At 36.8% G+C, this 16,193-nt stretch overlaps 1 protein-coding gene across 1 annotated transcript in view; it reads left to right on the forward strand.

Annotated features, from left to right (window-relative positions):
- Window positions 1-1,845: 1,845 nt before the first annotated feature.
- LOC144313647 (protein nucleotidyltransferase YdiU-like) overlaps window positions 1,846-16,193 on the forward strand; it is a gene marked incomplete at its 5' end in the record, with an annotated part of 28,853 nt that continues 14,505 nt past the window's right edge. Inside the window, 8 exons of the mRNA XM_077896749.1 lie at window positions 1,846-2,013; window positions 5,157-5,221; window positions 5,309-5,365; window positions 5,460-5,558; window positions 8,976-9,045; window positions 9,866-9,938; window positions 12,333-12,416; window positions 13,117-13,246. Coding sequence (XP_077752875.1) covers window positions 1,846-2,013; window positions 5,157-5,221; window positions 5,309-5,365; window positions 5,460-5,558; window positions 8,976-9,045; window positions 9,866-9,938; window positions 12,333-12,416; window positions 13,117-13,246 — 746 coding nt within the window. The remainder of the gene's footprint in view (window positions 2,014-5,156; window positions 5,222-5,308; window positions 5,366-5,459; window positions 5,559-8,975; window positions 9,046-9,865; window positions 9,939-12,332; window positions 12,417-13,116; window positions 13,247-16,193) is intronic.

A 16,193-nucleotide genomic window follows, 5' to 3' on the forward strand; every position in this document is an offset into this window, starting at 1 on the left:
GTCTATTTTTGGAATGACTATTTTTAGTTATTATGTTCCTATAATTTATAATATGATGAGGAAATTCCCATTTCTAAAAAACATGTTTTTATTTTTCAAGATTTATACTTTAAGATGATCTGTTTCTTCAAAAAAATCATTCTAAGATGTTGGTTGGATTTCCATATGTTTATTAAATAATTTGGGTACAGTGACATCTTGACAATATAATTTCTATCTGGAAACAAGTTTTTGTGTCCCTTTGTTTTGTGATTTTATTAATATACTTACCCTCTTCTGTTTGTTTCTGGTCTTAATTGGTTTGGATTAGGAAAATAGATTAAGATTTTTTTAATTGTACTTAAAAGAAAATACATTCTGAGGAGCTAAAACATGTTCAAAGCTCTCTTTTTTTGTACAGCTTTTAAAATAAGGTACATGTGCTTTAGTGCATGTTTTGTACATTTAGTAAAACATCATCTGTTGCCTGGTATTAGAAATTTTTATATGTATCTATTTTGCTACGATTTTTCTGAAGGGCAGAAAGAATGAGATTAACTGCCTGATATTTCTTGGTTGGATTCCATTGACTTGGCTAGTACTATAATTCTAAAACTATAATGCAGCTCGCCTCCACTTTATTTATACATTCTTATTTATAAACATATGTATCCTGTTGGTCTCCCACAAGAGAAAATCCTTACAGACAGGATATGTGTTTTGTTTTAAACTTTTTCCATCTCTCATCATGTTGCGTGGTTCCATTTACTATATATGTGAATATTGGATAGATATGGTTGAAAATGACAAAATAGGTTTTCAATAACAAGTAGGAAGAAAAAGAGATATAAATTGATTTTCTTAACTATAGTCCATATAAGGAATATTAATGCTGTCTGTGCAACAAATGAGAACATTAAGAAGAGTTTCTGTTGTTTTTTTTTTTAATCAGCTGTGTTGCCAGTTGATCCTGTTAAAGAAAATTATGTTCGTAAGTGAAAAACTTTTCACTTTTTTCAATTGCCTTCCCTACTTCTTTCAGATCAAGAATACGTCTTGTAGCAGTTTCAAAGGTTAGGCTTTATTTTTTTCACAACACAAATACTTAAATCATTATAACTTTTGTCTAAAAAAAGTTTTTAGTGTTGAATTTTTAGTCTATTAGGTAACTATTAACTAAATTATTATCTTTGTGTTTAAAATTCAGATACTTGGAGAATGTCATTCTTAGAAATCACTTTTTGATACTGATTCCTGGAGCCCAGTACTCTGTTTCATCCTAAAGTTATTTTACAAAGAAAATATGCCTTTTTGAAAAAGGAGCAAATGAGTTTAATTCTTAGAAATGGGCTCTAATAACAAATTCCTAATTGTTCTTCCATGATACAATTGAAATTGGGATAGAAATAGGACATTTTATATTTTCTAGTTCCTTTAAAGAATGTGTGCTAAGAAAAATACTATTTTACTATGTATCACAAGAAATAAATAAAAATTTAAAAACTATCTAATAGAACTGATTTTCCAAATAGCATAAATAATCACACAAAGTATGGAACATCCCTCATAAAAACATATTAATATGCTTTTGGAAGAGGTTCATTCTTTTAATTTTCTTCCATCAAGTTTCTTTTCTCCAAAATTATTAAAGGATTTCTTTTTTTTTTTTTTTTTTTATGATAGTCACACACAGAGAGAGAGAGAGGCAGAGACACAGGCAGAGAGAGAAGCAGGCTCCATGCACCGGGAGCCCGACGTGGGATTCGATCCCGGGTCTCCAGGATCGCGCCCTGGGCCAAAGGCAGGCGCCAAACCGCTGCGCCACCCAGGGATCCCTAAAGGATTTCTTAAATTTGTAATTTTTTTTTGTTGTTGTTTTTTTGTTCTTGTTTTTTTCTGCCTCAGGCAGTTCTAGAAGATATTTTGGATCTTGACTTATCTGTCTCAGAAACAGATGATTTTATCCAGCTTGTGAGTGGTAAGAAGACTGTATTTGGATCTATTCCATTGGCTCACAGTTATGGTGGCCACCAGGTATGAGCAGCATCAGCATTACTTGCCTCATGTAAATATAAACAGTTGGTGGAAATGCTGTCCTATTAGTGAAGTTATTTTGCATTAATTCCTATAATGTTAGTGTCTGGAGACTTCAACAAGATGTTTCTAGAAGAATGTATCATAAGATGTTCATAATTAGCCGATGTGATTTCTTGTTGTGATAAAGCTCATGCCCAACTTCCTTTGATGGAATCAAGAAAACCGAGGTAACAATGAATTATTGCTAGAGAACTCATTCAGAGAAGTTTTGGCAGGAGATTTAGGTAAAGTCAAGTAGCACAAATATCAATATAAAAGCCTCAGAAGGATTAGGAGATAATAGTTTTGCTAGGATAGCTGCAGAACAAAGTTTTAGAACTGCTAGGGACTGCTAGAATTTAATCAGGATTAATTGGGGGATATTATATATGTTGAATCAATTAGGAAAGCATCTTCTAGAAATAAAGTTAAGACTTTGAAGCAAGGCACACCTGGGTGGCTCAGTGGTTGAGCATCTGCCTTTGGCTCAGGTCATGACCCTGGGGTCCAGGGATCGAGTCCGCATCAGGCTCCCTTCAGGGAGCCTGCTTCTTCCTCTGCCTATGTCTCTGCCTCTCTCTCTGTGTCTCTCCTGAATAAATAAAATCTTAAAAAAAAAAAAAAATTTAAAGCAAGTTCAGGGTGTGGTATCTGACTAATTTTATAAAAAAGGGAGAAAGAGAAGGAACACAGGACCAATTGTTGAACTAGATAAGATTTAACAGTCTGATTGTCTGGGGGCTGGTTTACTCTGGAATAATTTTTTGGGAAAAGTAGCGAAGTATAATAGGGTTGGAGTAAGGATGAAATTGGGAAATATGAAAAGTGAAAAGTGCTTCCATGATAGCTATAATAATAATAATATCAGGTTCTGGTTTGTTGGGTGCAGTTAATTCCTTTTAGATTTTTGTTGCTTTCGTTCCTCAATGCCCTAAGAAGCAAAAACGTCATAGAAGCTAAGCTAACATAAGCTGAGAAGCGAAGTGACATAGATAATTAGAACTGAAAAAGACCTCAGGAGTCATCTGTATGACAACCTTGAACCTCAGCATCTTGATCTTTAATGTGCAAGGGTTGACCAAGTCCATTCCAGGAGTTGTGAGAAGTGCTGAGGCAAAGAAATCCACTTAATTTTATTTAACACCCTTTTTTTCAAACATACTCGACTGTAGGGTTTTGTTGGGCTTTGTTTTTAAGGAATAATTACTAACATTTTGCTGAACTATGTTTTTTCAATTTAGAAACTGCGGGACTAGATGATCCTTATTTTATTTTATTTTATTTTTTCCTAGCTCCCAAATACAGGGATTCCATAGTTCAAAAAGTCATTCCCCATATAGGTTAAATTGATTAGTGTTTTGTACCAGTACTTACGTGTACTGTTAAAGTACAAATGCAGACCTTAAGCCTGCAGAGTTTTATTAAGCTGTGTTTTTTTTTTTTTGTAGTTTCTTTTTGTAGTATAGATTACATTTTTATCAATTTCACATTTCATCTCTTGCTTCTGATTTGAAATTATAAATATTTATAAGGATGGCTTTGCCATTTTGAAGAGTAAATTATTTTTATTTTTTATTTTTTAAACAATTATATTTATTTATTCATGAAAGACCCAAAGAGACAGGCAGAGGGAGAGGCAGGCTCCCCACAGGGATCCCTGGACCCCGGGATCACAACCTGAGCTAAGGCAGATGCTCAAGCACTGAGCCACCCAGATGTCCTAGTAAACGATTTTTTTTTAAATTTTTATTTATTTATGATAGTCACAGAGAGAGAAATAGAGAGAGGCAGAGACACAGGCAGAGGGAGAAGCAGGCTCCATGCACAGGGAGCCTGATGTGGGATTCGATCCCAGGTCTCCAGGATCGCGCCCTGGGCCAAAGGCAGGCGCCAAACCGCTGCGCCACCCAGGGATCCCTAAACGATTTTTATTAATAGAGAACTACCTTCTTGTTTCCCCTGACTTCCGTCCTGGCTCTGGATTCACCATTCTTTCTTCTTCTTTTTCACAGTGTGGGATATATCTAATGTATTGTTGACTTTAGAAATTTCCAGAGTATCCTGAGAGCACCTCTCAGATTTGTGGTCTTAGGGGTTATTACATAGCTAAAATTAATGGTAGTCTGTTTCTGGTTAAAATAAAAAATTAAAATACTGAGTAGATTTTTCTCAAATTCATGTTTTTCTGTCAGAACTATAAATATAGTTTAAATATTCCACACCTGTTTATAGAACTCCTTTTATGTGCCAGGAGTTAAAATGGTGAAAGACACCTGTCCTCTTTGCTCAGATTGCTAATACTCTAGGGTAGAGGATAGATAAAGAAATGAATTCTGATTACATCAGGGTTGTGATGGGGTCGATAGGAGTTTGGGAATTCACAGAACCACCCTCCTAGTCCCAGAAAGTCTGGGAAGTCTTCTGTGGAAGTAACATGCATCTAGAAAATGGAGTAATGTCTAAGCAAATCACTGCCAGGAATGATAATTATTACCATCTTACAAGCACTTACATATGTTAGATGTAGTACAAAGCACGTGTTAGCATTTATTCTTACAACAACCTGGCAAGGATTATCCTATTTTACAGAAATGAAAGGTCAGTCTCAGTGGGATTAAGTAACTCAAATTTACATATCTAGTAAGTGGCATAACTGGAAGTTGGGCAACCACAAACAGAAAAAGTTGGAAACAGTTGACTGTAAGTTCAAAAGCAATTTTCTCGGGTACAAATATGTTCTTGATTTTACATTGCATACATGTACTATCGGTAAGTTTTCTATGAATAAATTGTTCCTAGTTCGTATTCCAGATTTAAATAGATCAGTAGGTCAGTTCTAAGTATTCTACACCTAACAAACTTGAGCTCAGCTGTAAGATGATGAAGTTAATTATGTGTCTCCAATTTATATTTTTAAAATCAATTTCACTTACGTCTTATTGATTGAATTTTATTTTCACCTTTGTTCAAGATGTTGATTATTATAATCCTAAAAATGCAACACCCCATTCTCAATTTGGACAAAATAACTTTGGCTATAAAATTACTATGAAAGCTTCAAAGGTTAATAAGCATGAATAATTTTCCTTTGTCTCCTTTAGTTTGGGATATGGGCAGATCAGCTCAGGGACGGAAGAACCCACCTTATTGGAATTTACATGAACAGGTACCACATGTTTCCTGGTATAATAGCTTTTCTGGTAAATATTAACATGAATCTTCTAATACTTAGATTTCTTTGTTGTTGTTGAAGGCAGGGTGAAAAGTGGGAGCTCCAATTAAAAGGCTCAGGAAAGACCCCATACTCCCGGTACAGTTTGATACTTTTTTTAGAGTCATCTAAATAAAAATTGATGTTGTCTCTTAACTATACCTGAAAAGCTTTTTTCTCTTATTTGCCCTAGAAATGGTGATGGCAGAGCTGTACTTCGTTCCTCAGTGAGAGAATTTTTATGCAGCGAGGCTATGCACTCTCTTGGAATTCCAACTAGCAGAGCTTCAAGGTAATTCCTTTTTCCTGAAAGCTAACTTTCAGGACTGCATCATGTTATCTGCAGGCATGTGTCAGTACATTGAGCAGATAAATCTCTGGTAGCATGACTTCTCATTGTTTCTTAGGGTTTTAGGGACTTCTTGGTAGTTTGCTAGCAGTTAACATATAACTTTAATTGTTGGATTCTCTTATGTTTCAGTCTAATTGTGAGTGATGATGAGGTATGGAGAGATCAGTTCTACAATGGAAACATTACAAAAGAACGAGGTAATAAAATTTCTAGAATACTTACATAAAATTAGGCTAAGTTCCTAAAGAATAACAGATCCTGCACCTCTTTGCAGTCTTATTAAAAAATGACCCATGGTTCAAGATGTAATTGCAGCATTAGGATATTATCATAGAACATCCTTTCTTCACATCATCAGCTCTTTGGTTTCAAACAGCAGGAATCTGGGAAGTGAACAAAAATGTTTATGGACAGCCAGCAAAATGTTACAAAGCCAGGACACGAAAGTTCATATACTTTTTTCTGAGGAGAGACTCCTCAGATCTTTCCTCAGAGCCTGACTGCTCTTACTTCATGCTTACTTCCAATCGGTTCAGTTAACTTTTTCCTCAGCCATTAGTAGGCCAGAAATAAAAAATTAGGAAGGGGTGAGAAGTGTGGTGTAGAGCAGCAAAGAGAAAAAATGAGAGAAACTTGACCCTGAATCTCTGGGGAGAGAAGAGACTTGAAAATCAACAGTATACGTTTTTTAAAAAATAAAAATTAAAAAATTAAAAAATTAAAAAATAAATGTTTTATTTATATTCATTCATTCATTTATTCAGAGTAAGCTCTACAACAATGTGGGGCTTGCACTCACTCCCCTGACATCAAGAGTTACATGCTCTACCAACTAAGCAAGCCAGGGGCCCTAATAATAAACTTATTCAACACCTTAGAAAGCAGAGTTGTTGAAGGCTGCTGATAGCTGCACATGTTTTTTTGGGGCCTGTGCACATCACTGTGTGACAGGGCAGGATTTTTCCTGTTATTCACAGTGATTTACTGAGTGTGCATGTTATATTCCTTATGCTTAGCACCTGATTTTACATTGTACATTGTGCTGATATGTTTCGACAAGATTTTCATTAAAAAAAAATCTCCCTAAGATATTCATGCTTAAAGGAGTTCAGGGTTACTTATCTTTGAGATTAGGAAGGATTTCAGTGGGAAAAAAAGAAGCAGTGTGCTGGGCATGTGGAGCAGGGAATAGCACAGAGGCTCAGGGGTAGCAGTGAGTGTGGTATTGTATCAAAGCACAGCACCAACTGAGCAGGAGGCTTTGTTGCCTGTAATAGACTTCATCTTGACACCTAAACACACCTAAGTACAGCATTCCTTTGGAGAAAAGAATCACGCAGTTCTATTTACTAACTATATGACTAATGGCGGCAATAGAGGGTACAAGTACTAACACAAAAATACATAGACTCACTTTATTTCTTCAGTGTATGCATAAGTTAAAATGTACACAAAACTTTATTTATTGAGGTTAATTTTCAGTTAGTTATACCAATAGAAGGCCCTTGCAGGGACTATGCCATGGAAATCATTCACTGATTCCTATTCCAGGATGAGGTACAAGGAAAAGGTCACAGCAGAGAAGACAGTGGGAATCCCACATTTGGATCCTAATGTTTAGGTGAGCAGCCTTTACTGAGATTGGAGCTGTGGTATTTCTGAAAGTGTTATGGTTCCCGACATCCTTACTGAAGATCTTCCTGTTGAGAGGACAGAGGATTGCTTCAAAAGAGCAAAAGCGATTAATTCTTCCCCTTGCATCATGCAGTACAGCTTCCAGCATTTTCTGATGTCTAGGTGCCTACCCTGTCTATACTTAGAAATTCCAACTTTCTCAAGCAGGCTTAGCAAGATATGTCTTCAGACAAAAAACATTTCCTCCTTTAAGAGGAATTCTGCTTCCTTTTGTTAAGATAGTTTTAAAAAGTCATATAAATTTCCTTAGACAAACTAGAATCGTTTGGAATGTGGATCCTGTATTGTAGTTATCAGCATAATAAATCCAGATACCTGGTCCATGAGGCATAGACATGAGAAAAGACATGAGGGAAGGCAATAAGCAGAGCAGAGAAGTCTTCACACTGGTCAGAGCCTCTGAGTCTCTTACTTTGGCAAGTATTTACTGAGCTCATGGTCATCTCACTTGTTGAGAGAGTCATCTACACTCACTGGGCATTATTTCTAACTTCTCATTTGTTTTTTGGGTCACTTCTGTTTGGATTCACAGTGTCACTGACATTTTTCCATCAATGTCATACTGGTAATACTTCCATTATTGTTCACTTATCTCTCTGGCATTTGATATATATTAGTGACCACCTCGTCCTGAAAAATGTCTCTGTTGGCTCACATAACCACATGTATATTCCTGTTTGTTTCCCAAATGCCTGAAACAGTTCTTGACATATAAACAGTTACATAATAAATTATTAAATGATTAGAAAAAAATACATATACACAAACATTAATCCATTCCTTTTGTTTTTGACTGTCTTTCAGTAATTCCCAAGTCATATCCACAAAGTCCAATTTTCTTCTGGATTCTTTCTCATCCAATGCATTAAACACTACTAGTTAGTTGACTAATCAGTTAAAATAGGAAGTAAAAAATATGATACACAGACACCTTAAATACCCTGTTTTCAAACATTGGCCAATTTTTTTGCCACCCCCATTTGTGAAGCCTTATGTAACCCTGCAGACGTAAATAATTGTTCCCTGCTCTGTTATCTTTATATCTTTTATATAGTTTTATTATTGCATGTATCACACTGTAATGTCATTACTTCTTCGTGTGCTCTTCTCCCCGATGGGCTCTGTGTGCCCTGAGGCGTGGGTCCTCTGAGTCTGGGTATTGGCATATTTTCCCCCTGTGCCTGCACCTGGCATGGTGGTACAGTATGTACAGTAGGTACACACTGGATATTTATTGAACTAATATGCGTTTGTAATATAACATGATGGAATCTAATACTGTCTTAGAAAGACATTTCCAGTTTTTTAAAAAATTATTTATTTATTAGAGAAAGAAAAAGAGAGCACAGGCAGGGGAGGGGCAGAGGGAGAAGCAGACTCTCTGCTAAGCAGGGAGCCTGACTCAGGGCTTGATCCTGGGACCCTGATCATAATCTGAGCTGAAGGCAGATGCTTAACCAACTGAGCCACTCAGGTGCCCCATAAACACATTTCCAGTTTTGACTGGTTTTGAGGAAGTATTTCTCTATGGCTGTTTTGAGAGTAAAATCTTGGTTTAATTTTAAAAAGTTTAAGCTTGAATATAACAGATTCCTGAATGTCAAGGGCAGATTGGGATGATTTGATACTGGGGAACACTGATGCCCTGTCCTCTCTCTCCAGGACATTATTAGACTTCATCATACAGGAGCATTTCCCCTCAGTAAAGATCACAGTACCTAACAGATACGTGGTAAGTTTTTAAAGAGAAAGGACAGTACTCGGTTTCTCTCATTGCCTGCCAATATCAACAGTTATAACTTAGAGCTTAACTAAAAGTAGGAAAGATGATGTCGAGCACTTTGAACGTTTTGTCAGAGGAGAAGGTGAACCACTTCATAAACAAGACACAGATAAGAAAGTTGTTTTGTTTGAGAGGTATTCAGAGAAAAAGAACAGGTGTTACCACATCCAAACTCTAGATGTTATGTTTTGCACATATGTTTTGTAACTTGGTCTTATGTATTGTTTCTCACAAATGAGATATATCGATATTTCTAAGTAGTTCTAAAATAAACACAATATATGACAGGAAAATGTGATTTCCTAATCTCATGGAAATGATTTGGTCTTTGTAACCCTTTTTCATTCTCTTAGCAGCTAGAGAAGGGAATTCTATTATTTTTCTTGGTGACTCAGTTTAAAGGTTAAGAACTTACTTTGCTTACACTTAACTCCCTTGTGCTGAATTCTAATGCATTTCCTGTTCTTTTTTTTTTTTTTTTTTAATTCAATTTGCAAACAGATAGTATAATACTCAGTGCTCATGCTTTTCCTGTTCTTATTGGAAGTGGAAAAAGCCTGGCCATAATACTGTGTCTGAGACTTTATATAGTATTTCTTGATGACTAATTCCACATTCTTCCATTTTTTTCTTATGCCTGGTAATTTCCATTCCTTTAGTCAACCTTTAGCACTCTGAATTCTTTCCATGTTCTCCTTGTGACTTATCAGAAGATCCTAAAACAGTACACATTCCTGAAAATCTGAAAAATTTCTGAATTTTATTTTAGGACTTTTTCTCTGTTGTGGTATCAGAGACGGCACAACTCATTGCCTTGTGGATGTCTGTTGGTTTTGCTCATGGTAAGTCATCTACTGATGTTTCATTTTTCTGATGGGAAAGTAGAGTTAATTTGTTGAAGCAGAAGACTTCTTTCTTGTACTTCAAAATATTCCCGCTAATGAGCTTCTTAAACTTTTATGGTGTATGAATTTGTTTTTAGCAGCAGAGAAAAAAATGTTCCTGTGTTTAAAATGGTTTTGAGGGCACCCCCGGTGGCGCAGCGGTTTAGTGCCGCCTGCAGCCCGGGGTCTGATCCTGGAGACCCAGGATCGAGTCCCGCATCAGGCTCCCTGCGTGGAGCCCGCTTCTCCCTCTGCCTGTGTCTCTGCCTCTCAGTCTCTCTCTCTCTGAAGAAATAAATTAAAAAAAAAAATACTAAAAAAAAAAAAATAAATAAAAAATAAATAAATAAAATGGTTTTGAATGGAACAGTATGCACAAAATAGAATAAGCATCCTCAAATCGAGGAGGATGTTATTACCTGTAAAGTTTTCTTTAAAAAAATATTTATTTATTTATGTATTTGAGAGAGAGAGAATGCATGAGTGAGGGGGCAGAAGAAGAGCTGCAGGGAGAAGCAGACTCCCCTGCTGAGTGCTGTGCCAGAGGACCACCACCAAATGCTGGGCTCCATCTTAGGATCCAAAGATCTTGACCTGAGCTGAAATCAAGAGTTGGACACATGGGATGCGGGTGGCTCAGCAGTTGAGCATCTGCGTTTGGCTTGGGGCCTGATCCCAGGACCCAGGATAGAGTCCCGCATTGGGCTCCCTGTGGGGAGCCTGCTTCTCCCTCTGCCTGTGTCTCTGCCTCTCTCTCTCTCTGTGTCTCTCATGAATAAATAAATAAATGTTTAAAAAAAAAAAAAAGAGTTGGACACTTAACCGACTGAGCCACCCAGGTGCCCTAGCCTGTAAAGCCACCTTGTGGCTACATATTTAGAACTCTTTAAAGCTGTTTTTAAAATCTTTTTTTTTTTTTTTTTTTTAGATTTTATTTATATATTCATGAGAGACACAGGAAAGGGACAGAGACACAGGCAGAGAGAGAAGCAGGCTCCACACAGGGAGCCCAATGAGGGACTCAATCCTGGGGCCCCAGGATCATGCCCTGGGCCAAAGGCAGATGCTCAACTGCTGAGCCACCCAGGCAGTCCCTAAAATTTTAATCATAAAAGCACTGAATGCTTATGGTAAAGAATTGAAAGTATACAGAAGTGAGTGTGAATTCCATTCTCCAGGGTAATCATTATTAACCATTTCATATCAATCCTTTTGGACTTTTTTGGGGATGATATTCATATACCTCCTGTGAAAAAAGCAGGGCTGCCTTGTGTGTTTGAAGCCGTGTAGAGTGTGAAGTTGCATAGGAAGGAATTTGTTTTTCCTTCCTATGGAAAACAAATCGTATGTACCAGTGTCTCTAGATAAATATGAAAAGGAGATCCCACACATGTATTTTATTTCACTAAGAAATTATCACAGGGTTATTTCAGATAAATTGTACAGCTAATACAGTGGTGTGGTGGTAGAAAGAATTAGGTTGACTCATAAAGTGGTTATTGTAAAACTTTTTGAAATCCGTGTCCCTTATCACAGGCATCCTCCGCATATCTCTCTTGGGGTGGGTTAGGGTTGGGAGAGTAGGGTAGGTGTTTTAGAGTTTTTGCTATGATGAACTATACCAAGTGACTACCAGGCAACTTTATCTTTGTATTCTTGAAGGTGACTTTTTGAGGACAAACCCCTAAAGTGGAATGGCTGGGTTAGAGAGTCTGTACATTTACAGAGATACACAGGGCCATCATGCTCTGAAAAAGGTTAAAACCCTATATTGGACACAGTGGCCAAATATCCTGTATTATGCTGGCATATCCGTTCCCTGGCTTCCTCCTACCCCACACTCCTGTTGCCAGCCATAGTGCCCTTGCCTAGGGTGTGGGAGAAGGACGATACACTCCCTCTCCACTCTGTTAGTTGTCTGCAGCTGATGACTGTAACCAGAGTGCATATCCATGTTTTCCCCTTTTCCCAACCTTTGAAAATGAGTTAATCTTATTCCTTTACCAGTTTCACTTCTATTCCAAGCAACATTTATTTTTAAAACAAAGGCAAGAAATTGAGGATAAGTAAGAGGAAAATTTCTTTCTTGGGACTTTTGTTCCTGTAGTATTTGAAATCTTTGTGGGCGTGGGGTCTAAAACAAAAGGCTAAATTTGGTTAAAAGATATAGTTTTAATGTATATTATGCTATTTGACATCACCAGTGAAACTTTCAATTGATAGTCTAATTTTGTGTCATTTCTAAAACAAATGCATTTTAATTACCTTTCCTATTCTGGATAATTTTATACATTTAAAAATGCTTTATTATTTTATTACCATGGTTTTCAAATCTTTTTGTTGTGGTTTCAGGTGTTTGTAATACTGATAACTTCAGTTTGTTATCCATTACAATTGACTATGGCCCATTTGGTTTTATGGAAGCCTATAACCCAGGTATGTGTGCTTTATGTGTAAATATGTGTGTGTATACACACATGTATTTTATTTCACTAAGAAATTATCACAGGGTTATTTCAGATAAATTGTACAGCTAATACAGTGGTGTGGTAGTAGAAGAATTAGGTTGACTCATAAAATGGTTTTTTTTTTTTTTTGTGGTGCTCTATGTTCTAGATGCTATAGGGATACAAAACTGAGTCTTTTGTGGTCTCTACCTTTATGGAATTACATATTAGAGATGACAGGGAAGGTGATAGGAGATATGTGTGAGACAGATGCAGGTGTAACTTCTGGCATCTGGGCCTCAGCGGCAAGTTATTTAACTTCTCACCTTACCAACTTACAAAATGGAGGTCATAGTAACCCAATACTTACAAGGAGGGATCTTACCAGGCTTTGTGGAGGATGTGCCACCTGAAGTGAAATTTGAAGTTCATGTATGATCACCTGAAAATTCTTACATGTTGGAATTGTATTCCTCTAGTAGGCAAATAATTCATATTTTAAAATAATTTCATATGTATAAATAGCGTTTTTGTGACTTTTGAGTTTAATGTTTAATGTCAGAAAAATTTAATAAATATAAATATATCTAATGAATATAAATTTATTAAGTTTAAATATGAACTTAGGAAGAGGCTATTTATTATAATCATCCCCATGATAAAATGCTAGTATTTTTTGTTTTAAACAGATTTTGTCCCAAACACATCTGATGATGAAAGAAGATATAAAATAGGAAATCAGGCCAATATTGGGATGTTTAATTTAAACAAGTTGTTGCAAGCTTTAAACCCATTACTGGATCCTAGGCAAAAGCAACTGTGAGTAAATTCTAAATCCACTACTTAAATCTGTGTGAAAATATATTTGTATAATGATCATTTTTTGAAAAAACCAGAAGCTAACATTTTATTTTATTTTATTTTTTAAGAGGATGAGGGACTCCCCTGCAGCTTTCTTTTTTTTTTTTTTTTTTAATTTGTTTATGATAGTCACAGAGAGAGAGAGAGAGGCAGAGACACAGGCAGAGGGAGAAGCAGGCTCCACGCACCGGGAGCCTGATGTGGGATTCGATCCCGGGTCTCCAGGATCGCACCCTGGGCCAAAGGCAGGCGCCAAACCGCTGCGCCACCCAGGGATCCCAGAAGCTAACATTTTAAAAGCCATCTTATTGTTTAGTCTTTAATAATGAAGGCATTTCAAACTGTACATTTTTCTCTAGTACAGTTTGCCTTTTTCCCATAGTTATCAGGATAAAGTGTTTCCCTATTTATTGCTTTCTAAGTGTTGTGAAATTTTAGTTTATTTCTTCTTTGATCTAAGGGTTATTTATCACTGTTTTTCCCAATATCTAATTTTTAGACTTATTTTATCCACATATTTTTATATGTGTTTGGCAAAATCTATTTAAAATGTGTTAAGGTTCTTTATGACCCCAAGATAATGAATTTTGTGCATGTTTTGGTATGGTTAATACAAAAGAATGTATACTCCATAGACAGAGGTTTTACTATATCAAATTGAGTGTATTGAGTGTATTATTCAAGATGTTTATGACTCTATTTTTTTAATCTATTTGATAAATTTTATTCATAAGAGATGTATATTAAAATCTCCCACTTTAATTGTATTTTTACTAAGTAATTTTTTCTAATTGTTTTAAATTTACATATTTTGCTATTGTATTATTGGTACATACAGGTTTTTACTTGTTTCCCTAAAATAAAAAAAAATGTGCCTTTTAGCCTAACATAATGAGATCTTGATTTATCCTTTTAATTCCAAATTTCAGTTTATCTGATACTAATATTGCCATTCATGTTTTCTTTTGGTTGGATTTGCCTTGAGTCTCACTTTGTTTTTCAGCTTTCTTTTTTTTTTTTTTTTAAGATTTTTATTTATTTATTTATTCATGAGAGACACAGAGAGAGAGAGAGAGCGGGGCAGAGACATAGGCAGAGAGAGAGAGAAACAGGCTCCATGCAGGGAGCCCGATGTGGGACTCGATCCGGGATTCCAGGATCATGCCCTGGGCTGAAAGCAGGCACTCAGCTGCTGAGCCACCCAGGCGTCCCTTAGCTTTCTTTAAAAAAAAAAATTAAATTCAATTAGCCAAGATATAGTACATCTTTAGTTTCAGAGGTAGAGTTCAGTAATTTGTCAGTTGCGTATAACACCCAGTGCTCATCACATCATGTGCCCTCCTTAATGCCCATCACCCAGTTACCCTATCCTCCCACCCACCTCCCCTCCAGTAACCCTCGGTTTCTTTCCCATTGTTAAGAGTCTCTCATGGTTTGTCTCCCTCTCTGATTTCTTCCCATTCCATTTTCCCTCCCTTCCCCTATGATCCTCTGTGCTATTTCTTATATTCCACATATGAGTGAAACCATATGATGATTGTTTTTCTCTGATTGATTTATTTTGCTCAGCATAGTACCCTCCAGTTCCAACACATCAACATAAATGGTAAGATTTCATCCTTTCAGATGGCTGAGTCATATTCCATTGTATGTATATATATGTACACACCACAGCTTCTTTATCCATTCATCTGTCAATGGACATCTGGATTTCTTTCTATAGTTTGGCTATTTTGGACATCTCTGCTATAAACATTGGGGTGCAGGTGCCCCTTTGGATCACTACATTTGTATCTTTGGGGTAAATACCTTGTAATGCAATTGCTGGGTTGTAGGGTAGCTCTGTTTTTAACTTCCTGAGGAACTTCCAGGAGGTTCCCCTTCCTTTGGAGATGTGTCTAGTAAGAAGTTGCTGCAGCTGAGGTCACAGAGGTTGCTGCCTGTGTTCTCTAGGATTTTGATGGATTTCTGTCTCACATTTAGGTCTTTCATCCATTTTGAGTCTATTTTTGTGTACGGTGTAAAAAAATGTTCCAGTTTCATTCTACATGTGGCTGTCTGATTTTCCCAACACCATTTGTTGAAGAGACTGCCTTTTTCTCTTTGGGTATTCTTTCCTGGTTGTTGAAGATGAGTTGACCATAGAGTTGAAGATCCATTTCTGGGTTCTCTATTCTGTCTCATTGATCTGTGTGTCTGTATTTGTGCCAGTACCACGTTGTCTTGATGATCACAGCTTTGTAACAGAGCTTGAAGTCTAGCTTGTGATGCCACCAGCTTTGGCTTTCTTTTTCAACATTCCTCTGGCTATTCAGAGTCTTTTCTGGTTCCATACAAATTTTAAGATTATTTGTGCTAGCTCTGTGAAAAAATGTCAATGGTACTTTGATAGCAATTGCAGTTTTTTTTACCATTTTTATCACTTTGTTTTTTTAAATTTATTTTTTGTATATTTTTTTATTGGAGTTTGATTTGCCAACATATAGTACAACACCCAGTGCTCATCCCATCAAGTGCCCCCCTCAGTGCCCGTCACCCAGTCACCCCAACCCCCTGCCCACCTCCCTTTCCACTACCCATTGTTCGTTTCTCAGAGTTAGGAGTCTCTCATGTGCTGTCACCCTCACTAATATTTCCCACTCATTTTCTCTCTTTTCCCCTTGAATCCCTTTCACTAGTTTTTATATTCCCCGAATGAATGAGACCATATAATGTTTGTCCTTCTCCGATTGACTTAATCACTTTGTTTTAAAGCATGTTTCTTGGGCAGCCCAGGTGGCCCAGCAGTTTAGTGCCGCCTTTGGCCCAGGGTGTCATCCTAGAGTCCCAGGATCAAGTCCCATGTCGGGCTCCCTGCATGGAGCCTGCCCCTCCCTCTGCCTGTGTCTCTGCCTCTCTGTCTCTG

Source organism: Canis aureus, chromosome 5 (genome assembly GCF_053574225.1).
Source record: "Canis aureus isolate CA01 chromosome 5, VMU_Caureus_v.1.0, whole genome shotgun sequence".
Lineage (NCBI taxonomy): Eukaryota > Metazoa > Chordata > Mammalia > Carnivora > Canidae > Canis > Canis aureus.